The sequence below is a fragment of the Petromyzon marinus genome, unplaced genomic scaffold, assembly GCF_048934315.1.
Source record: "Petromyzon marinus isolate PM22_M1 ecotype Great Lakes invasive population unplaced genomic scaffold, UKy_Petmar_22M1.pri1.0 PM_G_Scaffold_3, whole genome shotgun sequence".
Taxonomy (NCBI): domain Eukaryota; kingdom Metazoa; phylum Chordata; class Hyperoartia; order Petromyzontiformes; family Petromyzontidae; genus Petromyzon; species Petromyzon marinus.
The window spans coordinates 5,123,335-5,140,416 of record NW_027422872.1 but is presented as its reverse complement, the minus strand read 5'-3'; the positions used below and the strand labels follow the sequence as shown (position 1 = coordinate 5,140,416).

General features: G+C 32.9%; 1 protein-coding gene across 1 annotated transcript in view; it reads right to left on the bottom strand.

The window, feature by feature from the left end:
• Positions 1-15,682, bottom strand: part of LOC142915347 (putative ATP-dependent DNA helicase HFM1) — a 46,434-nt gene extending 30,752 nt beyond the window's left edge. Inside the window, exons 1-10 of the mRNA XM_076061182.1 lie at positions 15,663-15,682; positions 8,319-8,368; positions 6,501-6,628; positions 5,905-5,955; positions 4,550-4,620; positions 3,576-3,708; positions 3,298-3,449; positions 2,603-2,680; positions 1,079-1,255; positions 203-403 (exon numbers count right to left, since the gene is read on the bottom strand). Coding sequence (XP_075917297.1) covers positions 203-403; positions 1,079-1,255; positions 2,603-2,680; positions 3,298-3,449; positions 3,576-3,708; positions 4,550-4,620; positions 5,905-5,955; positions 6,501-6,628; positions 8,319-8,350 — 1,023 coding nt within the window. The 5' untranslated portion in view covers positions 8,351-8,368; positions 15,663-15,682. The remainder of the gene's footprint in view (positions 1-202; positions 404-1,078; positions 1,256-2,602; positions 2,681-3,297; positions 3,450-3,575; positions 3,709-4,549; positions 4,621-5,904; positions 5,956-6,500; positions 6,629-8,318; positions 8,369-15,662) is intronic.
• Positions 15,683-17,082: the final 1,400 nt, after the last annotated feature.

The following is a 17,082-nucleotide window of genomic DNA, read 5'->3' as shown; positions in this document are numbered from 1 at the left end:
AAAAGTCTGTTAAGGCTACACATGAGATTTTTGTCCACATGGCATTTCCTGTTTGCTATGTATGTGTCAATGGAGGCCATATACACCTTAACATATTCCATATTTAAGGGCTATGCATGCAAAATATTTAAATTTAAAAAAATATGCAATTAAACTAATCATGCCATTTTGACTTGGAACAACAAATAAGACATGTACTCACAATGAGCGTTGGCTTTTGCTCAGAATATGTTTGTATAATTTTTGCGAGCTTGTAGTTGAGTATCAAGTCAAATTTAAAGGCAGTCTGTAGACGATAGAAAGGAAATCCCAACACGATTTTGCGGAGTTTCACAGGCCGATGCTTTTCATCCAATTTTACAAAGATTGCCGTTCCATCCCTATCAGACAACCACTCGGCAACCTAGAAAGAGAAAGGTGGATGCCTCAGCAATATTTGTAGAGGATATACAAATATTAATTTAAATGCATTGAGAGGTATTCATACCTCTCCATATTTTATATATATAAGTCAAAAAGAATGTCTGGGCATTTGCCCACGTGCAACTTGATTAAGATGACACAAATTCCTTTTAACAGTGGATGTTACAAATTAAATGCAACTAGTTTATAGTAGACGTGAAGGTTATTTTTTTTACTCAAATGAGCATTGAGGCGGTGCTCATATCCTGTTTACAGCCCTGAGCCAGCGGTGGACATTCTACATTCTTATAACGGGGGAGAGTCTATCCGTAGAACCAATATTGACTCCCCCACAAAGTGATACTGATTTTAATGACCCCCGAAGGACCATGGAACGAGTTAGCACCCCCAACGAGGACTTTAACTCGCAGCCTTCTGATTGCGAGCCGCTCGCTCTACCACTGAGCCACCTGGCTATTAATCAATGTTATAGCAATATATACTCTTTGGTTCTTTCGCTCAAGTCACATAGGTATAAAATAAATACAAATTATATATACGTGACTTCACCGAAATAACCCAAGTGTATGGATTTCTGCAGTCACGAAAGCTTCAAATCAAGATTGTAGCGATACAGTATATGTTTAAACAATGTATAATAAGTATGCCAACTCACATCTTCTATATTGGGAATGGTGGCTGACAGGGCGATGATCCGTACTCCCGCACAGGTATGCAGCGGTTGAAGCGCATCCTTTGTGGAGGTTGGAGGGACAAGGTTATAAAGTGTCTTCATTCTGCTGACCACAGCCTCCAAGGTGGCACCACGTGACTCATCCCCTACTGTGTGTACCTGCACCATGACCCACAGCATAACACGACGCAACTTCCATGATTTTTTTTTATCGAAGTATCCCACGATCTTGTCTCAGGTTCTTTTCCTTGAGTTGTCCAAACTCGTGGAGACCATTACAATGCCTGTATCGGCAATTGGCCCTTCCCCATCCTGCAAGCATGAACCACCCTGAAGTACTGAGCTGTCGTGTACTCTTCCAGACTTCTGCATTGCTTACAGTATTCTGTCTTGCCACGAAATTCCCAACATCTCAGACACCTGGGCACAAATGCCAGCAACTTCTTTATATGTTGTTTGAATGGGTCCAACTTTATGATCGAAAAATTAACACATGGTACTCCCACTTCAATTCGATGACCATATATTCAAATTAGGTACTGTAACCGTATGCATGCAATCCTCGGTTTACCTGCTTTTGTGGTACGTCATTTTGGAATAACGCGCGCGTTGTATTTAGACTTTATATTGACATACGCTAGGCAATTTTCGGAATATCGTCATCCGCAACACGAGATGCGCCACCCTAGCCTGGCACCGCGACCCAACGGCGTTGCCAGCAACCAGTGCGGTACGATAACTCGTGCGCTATACTTGTACGGCATTCACTAACTCTAAGTCTGTCTCCCTCCTCGCCTCCATCCATCCCCTCCGCAACGCAACTCCGGCGTCTTAACAAGCAATACCGGATTTCTTTATTTTATAGGAAGTAAATTAGAGTTTACGTGATTTTCTTTTTAATGTAAAGTATTATATTGTGGGTACATGTATTGTATTGATATAGGCTAGGATAATAAAAGCGATTACGTCAGCGAGTGCGAGTGAAATCCCCGAACCACCTCCTGTACCATTATTTCTTCTGGGAAAATTGCTATTGAACATACGCGATTTTGAGATACGCGCACCTTTCCAGGCACATGTCTATCTCATAAGTCAAGGAGTCCCTGTATAATTATGTCACTTTATTGGATTGCAAATCCAGCGCGCTAACCATCACACCACTGTGGCCGCTTCCTATAAATTCAATACTGTGCACAGGAATAACCCGGTTTACGTCGGGGATGCGTTCCTGAAAGGTGCGACAACGAATATCCAAACAACATCAATCGAAGCAATTTACAGGGTAGGTGGAGGCGAAGGCTGAGGTGACGGACCCGAGAAAGGACGGATGCTGTCATCGACGTATGTGTGGGTGGAGGCGACGCAAAACAGGTCGCGGTATCCATGAAGTGACGACGTATTTGTGATATGTGAGGTGGCGGGGGGGGGGGGGAGTAAATGGGGGTATCGCTGTATTTACAAAAGTATGCCGAGGAAAACCAAGAACAATACAGTCATGTACTCTACCTCATCAATCAGAAACAGCCTCACGACCTGCACGAGAGACCTGTCGTGCCACTGTCTTGTTGTGCTATCCCATTTTTCCTGCAAACAAATGAAGTCAGTGAGCCCAGTAGAGATATAACATTACAATGTACAAACAAAAGCCCCGTGACCCCAGGTTCACACTCTGGGAGCGTGCCACACCCGAGTATGGAATTATCGGTGGATATGAGAGATCCCGGTGGAGTGTACGGCTGAATCAACTTTGCGGAGTGTACGGTTGAATCGTTTCCTGGATGTGAGGTGCAGCAAGCCCATTGAAGGCCTTGAACACGAGTAGGAGAATGTTAAACTCAACGCGGGTGTGAACTGGGAGCCAATGAGAAACCTGAGCACAGGTGAGATATTACGTTGTGTTCCGTATTATGTAGGTCAGCATCAAACTAGGACCCATATCTAACAGAGTGGGTCCTCACCTATACACATCGAGCAATTCAGAAAAATAGGCTTAAGAAAGCCTGACTCTGCTGATGAGACAGTGATAAGCAAAACCAGTCCAGAGTATTGCTTGTGTTGAACCAATACTGCTGAAATTATTATGATCCCAGAAGGTCGTGTGGTGGCTGATGGGATGTCTAAAAAATATACCCTTAATTTTAATGTGGAAGGACAGCTACGTGAAGGAGTATTGTCAGCATATTTATTTTTTCAACACTTACCGGTGTTGTCAATATTATTTGGGCATCTTGTGTCTCAAAATAGTCATCGACGTCCGTGTCTCCGGTAAGCTCTTTGCACTGAATGCCGAGTGCTCCAAACTTGTTCTGCCAGTCTTCGAATTTCTCCCGACACAGTGCCTTGATGGGGGCCACTAGGGGGTGCGTGTCACATTCATGCTCACACAGGTCTACATCAAGCGTGATTTCTGTTGTACGAATACAATACCGTGTGGGCAATTGCAACAATGTATAATGCAACAATTAAGAGACGTACTTACTATAAATAACTTTTGCATTGTAGGAGGGCCCTTGGCATTCCATTAAGAGTCGAATTATGGCCAGCTCAAAAATAACAGTCTTCCCAGAACCAGTTGGAGCACAAACCACTACAGGTCTGTTTGTGTACAGAATCTTAATTTTAAAAAAATGTAAGACAAAGTTTGTTAAACATCGTGTTAAGTCATCTCCAGCATTCATATGAGGTACTGTCATTGCCTCTTGGAAGTTGTGCAAGTGTTATCAATTCGGCAGAGTTAGTCACAATTAAGCATTGAGGCGGTGTTAAGTTGGGGATGAGTCTGTCTCTCCATTGGGTAATCACTGCAGACTCATCCACAAAGTGGTACCAATTATATCAAAACTGGTAGGATGATGGGGTGAGTTAACCCCCAACCTAGATTTGAAATCACAAATTTCAGAATGTGAGCCGCTCACTCTGCTGTTCAGTCACCTCATCATAGCATGCATATGCTTGCATGATATGCATGTATTCATAATAAAGGTTTTTGGGTTAGATCGCGTTATTTATAAATGTGTTGTAACCCTCCACCACCCGACACGGCCAATCAGCAAAAAAGTGTCACGTTGACAAAAGACAAATAGTTCACTACTATAGCCCACCAGTGTATTGAAGAGTGAATCCACAACATTTACAGTTTGAGTACGACGTTTCGCTGGTAATTACATCCAGCATCATCGGGCAATTCGCCAGAATGGTGAATAATATTGGTCGCGAAAGCCTACGTGTTAAATATGCCTGTATGATTACCTCTAGAAATCTTAAACGTTGTAACCTTATGATTGTTTCACTTAGAAATGACCATTAATATCAACCCTCTTGGTACATTCCACAGACATAGTTACCATCAGTAATGAAGATGTATAGTACCGAGCAAAACAAAACTGGTATCACTACATAGAAATCAAACCGTAAGTTACACGTTTGTTTAAGTGTAAAATGCCATATACTTACGTCATCCATGACGCGAGACTGAACCGAGTTAAAAAAAGGAAACTCCTTGAAAATATGTCTGTAAGGCAACGCTGAAGGTAAGTTTAGGATGACATATGTTTAGGATTATGAATTCCCATGGAGAATAACTGAAAAAGGAGACTTTTGTTACTTTATTCAAAGACAAACATGTGCTAACATTTATTATGAGGAAATTGTACATTCGCATTGTTTGGGGTTATTGTCGTTGTTACGCTTATTTATCAATGAGAGTCTCACTGAGTCTCAACACCTTTTTCAGAAAGCATAACTACATTTTTGCTCATAAAAACACACAATGTCACACAATCCAGCAAGTATTTTAATTATTGTGGTTTCATTGACGTTATTGTTTGTTATTTATATTCTGAAGGGTGCTCCAGATGTTTTGTGACCTCCAATTAATTGACTCGTAACATTTTCCCCCTTTGTGTATTCATTTCTGTTTTGAAGAAACTTTATTTTAAAAATATGAAGGTTTTGTGAATTAAATGGGGGGGTCACAAAACATCTGGACCACTCTGAATATATAGATGACACAATGATAGAGCACCAGACTAAGACAGAAGAAGGTTACTTGTGTTGTGGCCGAAACGTCGTGAGAATTTTATATTATTGTTTTATTTTATTATTTTATTATTTCCCTTTAACGTGGGTGACTTTACCGAAAGAACCCAGAAGACAGACTAAGACACTTCTAAGGTAAACAAGGTAAACAAAAAAGTCGGTGATTTCCTGCTCAAATGAGCACTGAGGTGGTGCTAAACTCCTGTTTACAGCCCTGAACCAGTGGTGGAAATTCCACATTCTTATAGGACAACCAGTTGACTTCCCCAACAAAGTGGTAATAATTTTATATTAACCCCAGAGGGAAAATGGGCTGAGTCAACCTCCAATCAGGATTTGAATTTCACAACCTTGAGATTGTGAGCTGATCCCTCTACCGCTGAAGCCTACCTGGTTGGTTCTTACTTCGTTTCAAAAGCAACACAGCTGAAGGAAGTCCACTCATTAATTTCATATACATTTTGTTGAATGTTCACAAATGAACATAGTAAAAATAGCACAAAAACATCAAGCATGCAATACTCCTCTGTCACATACCTGTCCCTGCACATAATATAAAAAAATAAGGCGATGTATTACACATCCGAGCGGCCACACGTCTTTCTCGGAGTGAATAATTTCAGCAGCGTTGATGCAACAACAAAAAAGCAAAGTCTAGTCCGGTTGAAGCTCAATTCTGGTGAGTGAAATACCAATCTTACAGGCAAGGGCCCTCACTTGATATGATCGATTATTTTTTTGTTTTAAAGAGGCAATCTCAAAAAGGATACGAATTTCAGAAACTGATCGCATTTCACTGATACTAAAGTCTTCCGAGTTTTCTGGGGAAAAAAAGAGATATGTTTTCAGTTTCAAGGACAATGCATATATTATCATAGTATGTTTTTTGTTTGCATTTTGACTGCAATTATTGTGGTTTATGCAGTAACGTGAATCCTTGTTAAAAAGGTTTCAGTTTTGTTGCCAGAAAAAAGGGGAAAACCCCTATTATTACATAATTATACAATTAAAGAGAAATCTGAAAAGTCCCTTCGGAATATTAGGAAGAAGGTTGCAATGTACAGTTAACACAAACGTATAATGAGCACGATTGTGGAGAATACTATAGGTAACTACATAAATAAGCAGCTATGACCCCTTCCCATATATGCGCCTCCACGTAAAAAAATATAAAAGTATGATTTGCATATCCCATCAGCAGCATTGGTACAACACAGGAAAGCTCTGTATTGGTTTCGACATTGAGTATCTTCAAGCTTGCTTGCACCAATGCTGGTGAAGCGACTGATGCTTTACGCAACAATAAAACGAAACCATTTGAGACTACCCATCACATGTACTCATACACCAAGTCTCATTATCTCACCTCCAACGTTCTCTTTGGCTTCTCTACTTTCTGAGGAATCGCCGCATTTGAGATTTCCTTGAAAGTCATTGGTATACGCACCAGAATACTGGCCAAAGCCATCCATCGACTCCACGCCTTTGTGAACACTGTAACGACAACAACAAACATCACATTATTCTCGCATTATTCTTGCAAAACAAGAATTCCGTTTCTGTGTTAGGGAACTCATACATATAGCAACGCGCATGTTGGAAACTCTTCTTATCCACACCGATATGCGGGGTATTGTTGGTGGATCCAAATATCAATGCTTATCTCCGTCCACTTATCCTCGTGTAGAAGTGTGGACACACACGTACGCGTGTTCCGCCCCGTACGTAGCCAACCGTGCTAATCGGAGGTGCGGGTATTACGGTGTGTTTGATACTGGCAACATTTTATATCGAATGTGGAGATGTGGCTCCACGTGAATATGATGTTTAACTTCAAATAGAGCATCGTGTGAAAGGGTCTGGGCCACCTCATCATGCAACACACCAGCGATTCGTTTTCTGCGTATAGATGAGGGCACTACAGTGGATCGTCATCAGCCATGGTCGATCCACTGCTGGATAAAGGCCTCCGCAATAAGCCGCCGCTTTCTCTCACGGCCCTGCAAGCTAGCAGACCATCATTGCTACCACAATACGTATGTTGCAACAAATGTTTGTTGTCATGGCAATGGGAAATACGATAAAAAATGTACTCTAGTCAACCTTCATGAAGTACATTATTGTAGTAGCCATCATTACTACTGCTATGTATTTTGTACATATTCATATTACGCAACTGTGTTTTTCATTAATAATTGAATGTAAAACGTAGATTAATAATATAGAGTAAACATGCCCACCGCGTTGTTTGAGATGAGGTGCTATAAATAAGCCACATTAATCCAAATGCATTGCATAGAGCACCCAACTCCACAACTATGGGACAATGACGTTCAAGGGCTACAATCCATCTTCAAATCGGGTGCTAAAATGTAAAAAACATGTTTTGACCCATCAAAGGGCAAATGTTGTCCTCGAAATGTAGTACACTTAAGGCGTGCCATGCAAATATAAAAATGCTAACACTGTACGCAGTCATTTGCACATAGCGACGCGTGATTTCACTTTGTTTTTTTGTCGTATTTAGATGTTTTTAGACAGTGAAATACATGATACAAACATTAGTTGAAGGCATATGTCGATAGTTGTGAAAGATTATAAATGTATTCATATTGCACACACACTGTAACAAATGATCTGAGCGTCAGCTTCATTTTAGCCTAAGGGACCCCCTCATGACAGCTTGTCCTTGTGGAGCACAAGGTAAACACAACCCTGAGCCAAATGGAAATTCCACGTGCCTATGACATCCATAGAACAACCTAAACAGGTATTTGCCGGCAGGGGGTGATGTTGCCTTTGGTTATAGGACCCATATCTGATAGGGTCCTTGCCTGTGTTCTATGGTTCTTTCAGTAAAATCTAGATTTGAAGCTTTCGTGACTGCAGGAATCCATACTCTATATAAAATGTATACCTACGTGACTTTACCGAAAGAACCAAAGAGTATCTTTTAATTAAGCTACGTAGATCGAAAAAAAAGTTATTAAAAACATCACGACGTTTCGATACGCAAACACAAAGCGGTCCGTCATACGCTTGTGTTGCAACCGAAAGGTCGTGATATTTTTAATCGCTTTATTTGGATTTTTTTTTTCTATGTACGTTAACTTTGTTTTACCGAAAGAACCGTTAGAATACGGACCGCTGCAGTCACGAAAGTTTAAATAAAAATGTCCTTCACCTGTAATGATCCATCTTGCAGTTCACCAGCATTGGTTGAAGCGAGCCAGACTGGTGAATGTTGAACGTGTGCGGAATGTTGCTTTGTGTTAAACCATTGCTGTTTATTTACTTTGAAATAACTGTTAGTAAGTTATCCCTGACTAGGTGAATCTCTAACGAGGTTAATCTCTAACGAGGTTAATCTCTAAGTTACTCTCTTATTAAGTTAATCTCTTACTAAGTTAATATCTTAATAAGTTAATATCTAAGTCAATATCTTACTAAGTTAATATCTAAGTTAATATCTTACTAAGTTAATATCTTACTAAGTTAATATCTTACTAAGTTAATCTCTAACTAGGTTAATCTCTAACTGAGTTAAAATAAAACTAAGTTAATCTCTAACTAAGTTAATATATAACTAAGTTAATCTCTAACTAAGTTAATATCTAACTAAGTTAATATCTTACTAAGTTAATATCTTACTAAGTTAATCTCTTACTAAGTTAATATCTTACTAAGTAAATCTCCAACTAAGTTAATCTATTACTAAGTTAATCTCTAACTAAGTTAATATCTTACTAAGTTAATCTCTTACTAAGTCAATATCGTACTAAGTTAATCTCTTACTAAGTTAATCTATTATTAAGTTAATATCTTACTAAGTTAATATTTACTAAGTTAATCTCTTACAAAGTTAATCTCTTACTAAGTTAATCTCTTACTAAGTTAATCTCTAACTAAGTTAATATCTTACTAAGTTAATATCTTACTAAGTTAATCTCTAAGTTAATATCTTACTAAGTTAATCTCTTACTAAGTTAATCTCTTACTAAGTTAATATCTTACTAAGTTAATATCTTACTAAGTTAATCTCTTACTAAGTTAATATCTAACTAAGTTAATATATAACTAAGTTAATATCTTACTAAGTGAATCTATAACTAAGTTAATCTCTAAGTTAATCTCTTACTAAGTTAATATATTACTAAGTTAATATCTAACTAAGTTAATCTCTTACTAAGTTAATCTCTTACTAAGTTAATCTATTATTAAGTTAATATCTTACTAAGTTAATATCTTACTGAATTAATCTCTAACTAAGTTAATATCTTACTAAGTTAATATCTATCTAAGTTAATATCTAACTAAGTTAATATCTAACTAAGTTAATATCTAACTAAGTTAATATCTAACTAAGTTAATCTCTTACTAAGTTAATCTCTTACTAAGTTAATATCTAAGTTAATATCTATCTAAGTTAATATCTTACTAAGTTAATCTCTAACTAAGTTAATATCTTACTAAGTTAATATCTTACTAAGTTAATATCTTACTAAGTTAATCTCTAACTAAGTTAATATCTTACTAAGTTAATCTCTTACTAAGTTAATCTCTTACTAAGTTAATATTTACTAAGTTAATCTCTTACTAAGTTAATCTCTTACTAAGTTAATCTCTTACTAAGTTAATATCTTACTAAGTTAATCTCTAACTAAGTTAATATCTTACTAAGTTAATCTCTTACTATGTTAATATCTTACTAAGTTAATCTCTAAGTTAATCTATTACTAAGTTAATATCTTACTAAGTTAATCTCTTACTAAGTTAATCTCTTACTAAGTTAATATCTTACTAAGTTAATCTCTAAGTTAATATATTACTAAGTTAATATCTCACTAAGTTAATCTCTTACTAAGTTAATCTCTTACTAAGTTAATATCTAACTAAGTTAATATCTAACTAAGTTAATCTCTTACTAAGTTAATATCTTACTAAGTTAATCTCTAACTAAGTTAATCTCTAACTAAGCTAATATCTTACTAAGTTAATCTCTAACTAAGTTAATATCTTACTAAGTTAATCTCTTACTAAGTTGATATCTAAATAAGTTAATATCTATAACTAAGTTAATCTCTAACTAAGTTAATCTCTAACTAAGTTAATATCTTACTAAGTTAATCTCTTATTAAGTTAATATCTTACTAAGTTAATATCTTACTAAGTTAATCTATAACTAAGTTAATCTCTTACTAAGATAATCTCTTACTAAGTTAATATCTAACTAAGTTAATCTCTAACTAAGTTAATCTCTAAGTTAATCTATTACTAAGTTAATATCTTACTAAGTTAATCTCTTACTAAGTTAATATCTAACTAAGTTAATCTCTAAGTTAATCTATTACTAAGTTAATATCTTACTAAGTTAATCTCTAACTAAGTTAATATCTTACTAAGTTAATCTCTAACTAAGTTAATCTCTAACTAAGTTAATATCTTACTAAGTTAATATCTTACTAAGTTAATATCTTACTAAGTTAATCTCTTACTAAGTTAATATCTTACTAAGTTAATCTCTAATTAAGTTAATATCTAAATAAGTTAATATCTATAACTAAGTTAATCTCTAACTAAGTTAATCTCTAACTAAGTTAATATCTTACTAAGTTAATCTCTAAGTTAATCTATTACTAAGTTAATATCTTACTAAGTTAATCTCTTACTAAGTTAATATCTAACTAAGTTAATCTCTAAGTTAATCTATTACTAAGTTAATATCTTACTAAGTTAATCTCTTAATAAGTTAATATCTTACTAAGTTAATCTCTAACTAAGTTAATATCTTACTAAGTTAATCTCTAACTAAGTTAATCTCTAACTAAGTTAATCTTTTACTAAGTTAATCTCTAAGTTAATCTCTTACTAAGTTAATCTCTAATTAAGTTAATATCTTACTAAGTTAATAACTAAGTTAATCTCTTACTAAGTTAATCTCTTACTAAGTTAATCTTTAAGTTAATCTCTTACTGAGTTAATCTCTAACTAAGTTAATATCTTACTAAGTTAATCTCTTACTAAGTTAATCTCTTACTAAGTTAATCTCTAAGTTAATCTCTAACTAAGTTAATATATTACTAAGTTAATATCCAACTAAGTTAATATCTTACTAAGTTAATATATTACTAAGTTAATATCTTACTAAGTTAATATTTACTAAGTTAATATCTAACTAAGTTAATATTTACTAAGTTAATCTCTTACTAAGTTAATATCTTACTAAGTTAATATCTTACTAAGTTAATCTCTTACTAAGTTAATATCTTACTAAGTTAATATTTACTAAGTTAATCTCTTACTAAGTTAATATCTTACTAAGTTAATCTCTTACTAAGTTAATATCTAACTAAGTTAATATGCAACTAAGTTAATCTCTAACTAGGTTAATCTCTTACTAAGTTAATCTCTTACTCAGTTAATCTCTAACTAAGTTAATATCTAACTAAGTTAATATCTAACTAAGTTAATATTTATTAAGTTAATCTCTAAGTTAATCTCTAACTAAGTTACTCTCTTACTAAGTTAATCTCTAGCTAAGTTAATATCTAACTAAGTTAAATCTCTTACTAAGTTAATCTCTAACTAAGTTAATATCTTACTAAGTTAATCTCTTACTAAGTTAATATCTTACTAAGTTCATCTCTTATTAAGTTAATCTCTTACTAAGTTAATATCTTACTAAGTTAATCTCTTACTAAGTTAATATCTAACTAAGTTAATCTATTACTAAGTTAACATCTTACTAAGTTAATCTCTTACTAAGTTAATATCTTACTAAGTTAATCTCTTAATAAGTTAATATCTTACTAAGTTAATCTCTAACTAAGTTAATATCTTACTAAGTTAATCTCTAACTAAGTTAATCTCTAACTAAGTTAATATCTTACTAAGTTAATATCTTACTAAGTTAATATCTTACTAAGTTAATATCTTACTAAGTTAATATCTTACTAAGTTAATATCTAACTAAGTTAATCTCTAACTAAGTTAATCTCCAACTAAGTTGATCTCTTACTAAGTTAATATCTTACTAAGTTAATATCTTACTAAGTTAATCTCTTATTAAGTTAATATCTTACTAAGTTAATATCTTACTAAGTTAATCTATAACTAAGTTAATCTCTTACTAAGATAATCTCTTACTAAGTTAATATCTAACTAAGTTAATCTCTAACTAAGTTAATCTCTAAGTTAATCTATTACTAAGTTAATATCTTACTAAGTTAATCTCTTACTAAGTTAATATCTAACTAAGTTAATCTCTAAGTTAATCTATTACTAAGTTAATATCTTACTAAGTTAATCTCTAACTAAGTTAATATCTTACTAAGTTAATCTCTAACTAAGTTAATCTCTAACTAAGTTAATATCTTACTAAGTTAATATCTTACTAAGTTAATATCTTACTAAGTTAATCTCTTACTAAGTTAATATCTTACTAAGTTAATCTCTAATTAAGTTAATATCTAAATAAGTTAATATCTATAACTAAGTTAATCTCTAACTAAGTTAATCTCTAACTAAGTTAATATCTTACTAAGTTAATCTCTAAGTTAATCTATTACTAAGTTAATATCTTACTAAGTTAATCTCTTACTAAGTTAATATCTAACTAAGTTAATCTCTAAGTTAATCTATTACTAAGTTAATATCTTACTAAGTTAATCTCTTAATAAGTTAATATCTTACTAAGTTAATCTCTAACTAAGTTAATATCTTACTAAGTTAATCTCTAACTAAGTTAATCTCTAACTAAGTTAATCTTTTACTAAGTTAATCTCTAAGTTAATCTCTTACTAAGTTAATCTCTAATTAAGTTAATATCTTACTAAGTTAATAACTAAGTTAATCTCTTACTAAGTTAATCTCTTACTAAGTTAATCTTTAAGTTAATCTCTTACTAAGTTAATCTCTAACTAAGTTAATATCTTACTAAGTTAATCTCTTACTAAGTTAATCTCTTACTAAGTTAATCTCTAAGTTAATCTCTAACTAAGTTAATATATTACTAAGTTAATATCCAACTAAGTTAATATCTAACTAAGTTAATCTCTTACTAAGTGAATATCTTACTAAGTTAATATCTTACTAAGTTAATATCTTACTAAGTTAATATATTACTAAGTTAATATCTTACTAAGTTAATATTTACTAAGTTAATATCTAACTAAGTTAATATTTACTAAGTTAATCTCTTACTAAGTTAATATCTTACTAAGTTAATATCTTACTAAGTTAATCTCTTACTAAGTTAATATCTTACTAAGTTAATATTTACTAAGTTAATCTCTTACTAAGTTAATATCTTACTAAGTTAATCTCTTACTAAGTTAATATCTAACTAAGTTAATATGCAACTAAGTTAATCTCTAACTAGGTTAATCTCTTACTAAGTTAATCTCTTACTCAGTTAATCTCTAACTAAGTTAATATCTAACTAAGTTAATATCTAACTAAGTTAATATTTACTAAGTTAATCTCTAAGTTAATCTCTAACTAAGTTACTCTCTTACTAAGTTAATCTCTAGCTAAGTTAATATCTAACTAAGTTAAATCTCTTACTAAGTTAATCTCTAACTAAGTTAATATCTTACTAAGTTAATCTCTTACTAAGTTAATATCTTACTAAGTTCATCTCTTACTAAGTTAATCTCTTACTAAGTTAATATCTTACTAAGTTAATCTCTTACTAAGTTAATATCTAACTAAGTTAATCTATTACTAAGTTAACATCTTACTAAGTTAATCTCTTACTAAGTTAATATCTTACTAAGTTAATCTCTTAATAAGTTAATATCTTACTAAGTTAATCTCTAACTAAGTTAATATCTTACTAAGTTAATCTCTAACTAAGTTAATCTCTAACTAAGTTAATATCTTACTAAGTTAATATCTTACTAAGTTAATATCTTACTAAGTTAATATCTTACTAAGTTAATATCTTACTAAGTTAATATCTAACTAAGTTAATCTCTAACTAAGTTAATCTCCAACTAAGTTAATCTCTTACTAAGTTAATATCTTACTAAGTTAATATCTTACTAAGTTAATCTATAACTAAGTTAATCTCTAACTAAGTTAATCTCTAAGTTAATCTATTACTAAGTTAATATCTTACTAAGTTAATATCTTACTCAGTTAATATCTTACTAAGTTAATATATTACTAAGTTAATTTCTTACTAAGTTAATATTTACTAAGTTAATATCTAACTAAGTTAATATTTACTAAGTTAATCTCTTACTAAGTTAATATCTTACTAAGTTAATATCTTACTAAGTTAATCTCTTACTAAGTTAATATCTTACTAAGTTAATATTTACTAAGTTAATCTCTTACTAAGTTAATCTCTTACTAAGTTAATCTCTTACTAAGTTAATATGCAACTAAGTTAATCTCTAACTAAGTTAATCTCTTACTAAGTTAATCTCTTACTCAGTTAATCTCTAACTAAGTTAATATCTAACTAAGTTAATCTCTAACTAAGTTAATCTCTAACTAAGTTAATCTCTTACTAAGTTAATATCTTACTAAGTTAATAACTAACTAAGTTAATCTCTAACTAAGTTAATATCTAACTAAGTTAACATATAACTAAGTTAATCTCTAACTAAGTTAATATCTAACTAAGTTAATCTCTTACTAAGTTAATATCTTACTAAGTTAATCTCTTACTAAGTTAATATCTAACTAAGTTAATATTTACTAAGTTAATCTCTAACTAAGTTAATATCTTACTAAGTTAATCTCTAACTAAGTTAATATCTTACTAAGTTAATCTCTAACTAAGTTAATCTCTAACTAAGTTAATCTCTAACTAAGTTAATCTCTTACTAAGTTAATCTCTTACTAAGTTAATAACTAACTAAGTTAATCTCTAACTAAGTTAATATCTAACTAAGTTAACATATAACTAAGTTAATCTCTAACTAAGTTAATATCTAACTAAGTTAATCTCTTACTAAGTTAATATCTTACTAAGTTAATCTCTTACTAAGTTAATCTCTTACTAAGTTAATATCTTACTAAGTTAATATCTTACTAAGTTAATATCTTACTAAGTTAATATTTACTAAGTTAATCTCTTACTAAGTTAATCTCTAACTAAGTTAATATTTACTAAGTTAATCTCTTACTAAGTTAATCTCTAACTAAGTTAATATTTACTAAGTTAATCTCTTACTAAGTTAATCTCTTACTAAGTTAATATCTAACTAAGTTAATCTCTTACTAAGTTAATATGTAACTAAGTTAATCTCTTACTAAGTTAATATTTACTAAGTTAATCTCTTACTAAGTTAATATCTAACTAAGTTAATCTCTTACTAAGTTAATATGTAACTAAGTTAATCTCTTACTAAGTTAATATTTACTAAGTTAATCTCTTACTAAGTTAATCTCTAACTAAGTTAATATTTACTAAGTTAATCTCTTACTAAGTTAATCTCTTACTAAGTTAATATCTAACTAAGTTAATCTCTTACTAAGTTAATCTCTTACTAAGTTAATCTCTAACGAGTCTCACTGAGGCGCCGATGACTCCATGACGACTGTCGACTGGGGGCGTTGCCCTGGCAACGGCGTCTCCCGCCAACGGCCACCGACCGTCACGTGACGCCCCCTTCCCCCCCTCCCCGCTCGCGCTGCAGTTTCCCGCCAAAAGCGCACGCGGCGCTCGTTATGTTAATGAGGATGACGTCGTGACCTGCCGCGCCAATCAGTGCCCACAGCGCCCGTAGAACACCACGTGCCTGGACTGTGAGGGTGACCCACGAATGATGTGTGCAGGGCAAGGCCGTACTAATTATAATATATTGCTATAAACAATATTTTTTAAAATATATATAATTGCTATGCCGTGTAAATAAAAACTACAACTTGCTAAACCTTGGCCACGATATCTGGACTTGTCTTCATGTAACAATGCATAGATTTCAGTTCACGTGATTGTGGTTATGGTTGTACTGTTTAAATCCCTAATCTCTGCCATTACATACGATGAAACAAGCAAAGTTCATAAATAAATAAATAAAACTGAGCGATGTAATAATACAACACCACTATTAGACATTATTGTAATAAACAAATAAAAACGTCCGTCCCATGTGTTCGTGAATTTTTTTTTTTATATTTAAGGCAGGAAATTAGTTTTCAAATTTAGATTTATTTTTTCGGTAAAGTCACCACGTAGAATGAGAATAAAATAATAAATTAATGAAATAACACAATTAAAATCTCACGACGTTTCGGCCACAACACAAGTGGCCTTCTTCAGGTGAAAGGAACAAACCTGTCGGGACGACAGAGCTTCAATGAACGCTGTTAAGATTCGTAGCGTCTTTTTAAGCTGGTTTAGAGAAGTGAGGCACCTTGACAAAGGGGTTTACATATCAAACAGGAGAATTTATCATTGAAATAGCTGAGTGATTAGCTTGTGACTGGTCATAGAAATAGCTATGTTAAAGTCAAAGCCTACACATCCACAGAGGCACCTAGTACAAATCAAACAGGATAATTTAGCATTGAAATAACTGAGTGATTAGCTTGAGACTGGTCATAGAAATAGCTATGTTAAAGTCAAAGCTTACACATCCACAGAGGCACCTAGTACAAATCAAACAGGATAATTTAGCATTGAAATAGCTGAGTGATTAGCTTGAGACTGGTCACAGTCGTTCTGTGCTGTCAAGAAGGGACATCCTCGACTTCATGCGGGATATTTTCCTTTGAAGGGCGCACAGCGGTTAGTGACGCGTGTTGAGTGTTTTTATTTGTGTGAAGCAATCATCGTGATTCATGATTCTCCACTGTTGCTCCTGGCACTCGCTTACCGATGGTCAACCTCCTCATCGCCCTCCTATCGCTACTTACCGTGGTTACTTGTTATCGTGAACTTCACTCCTTGATTCTTTCACCCAAAAGTATATGATCCTCTGCTGATTTTG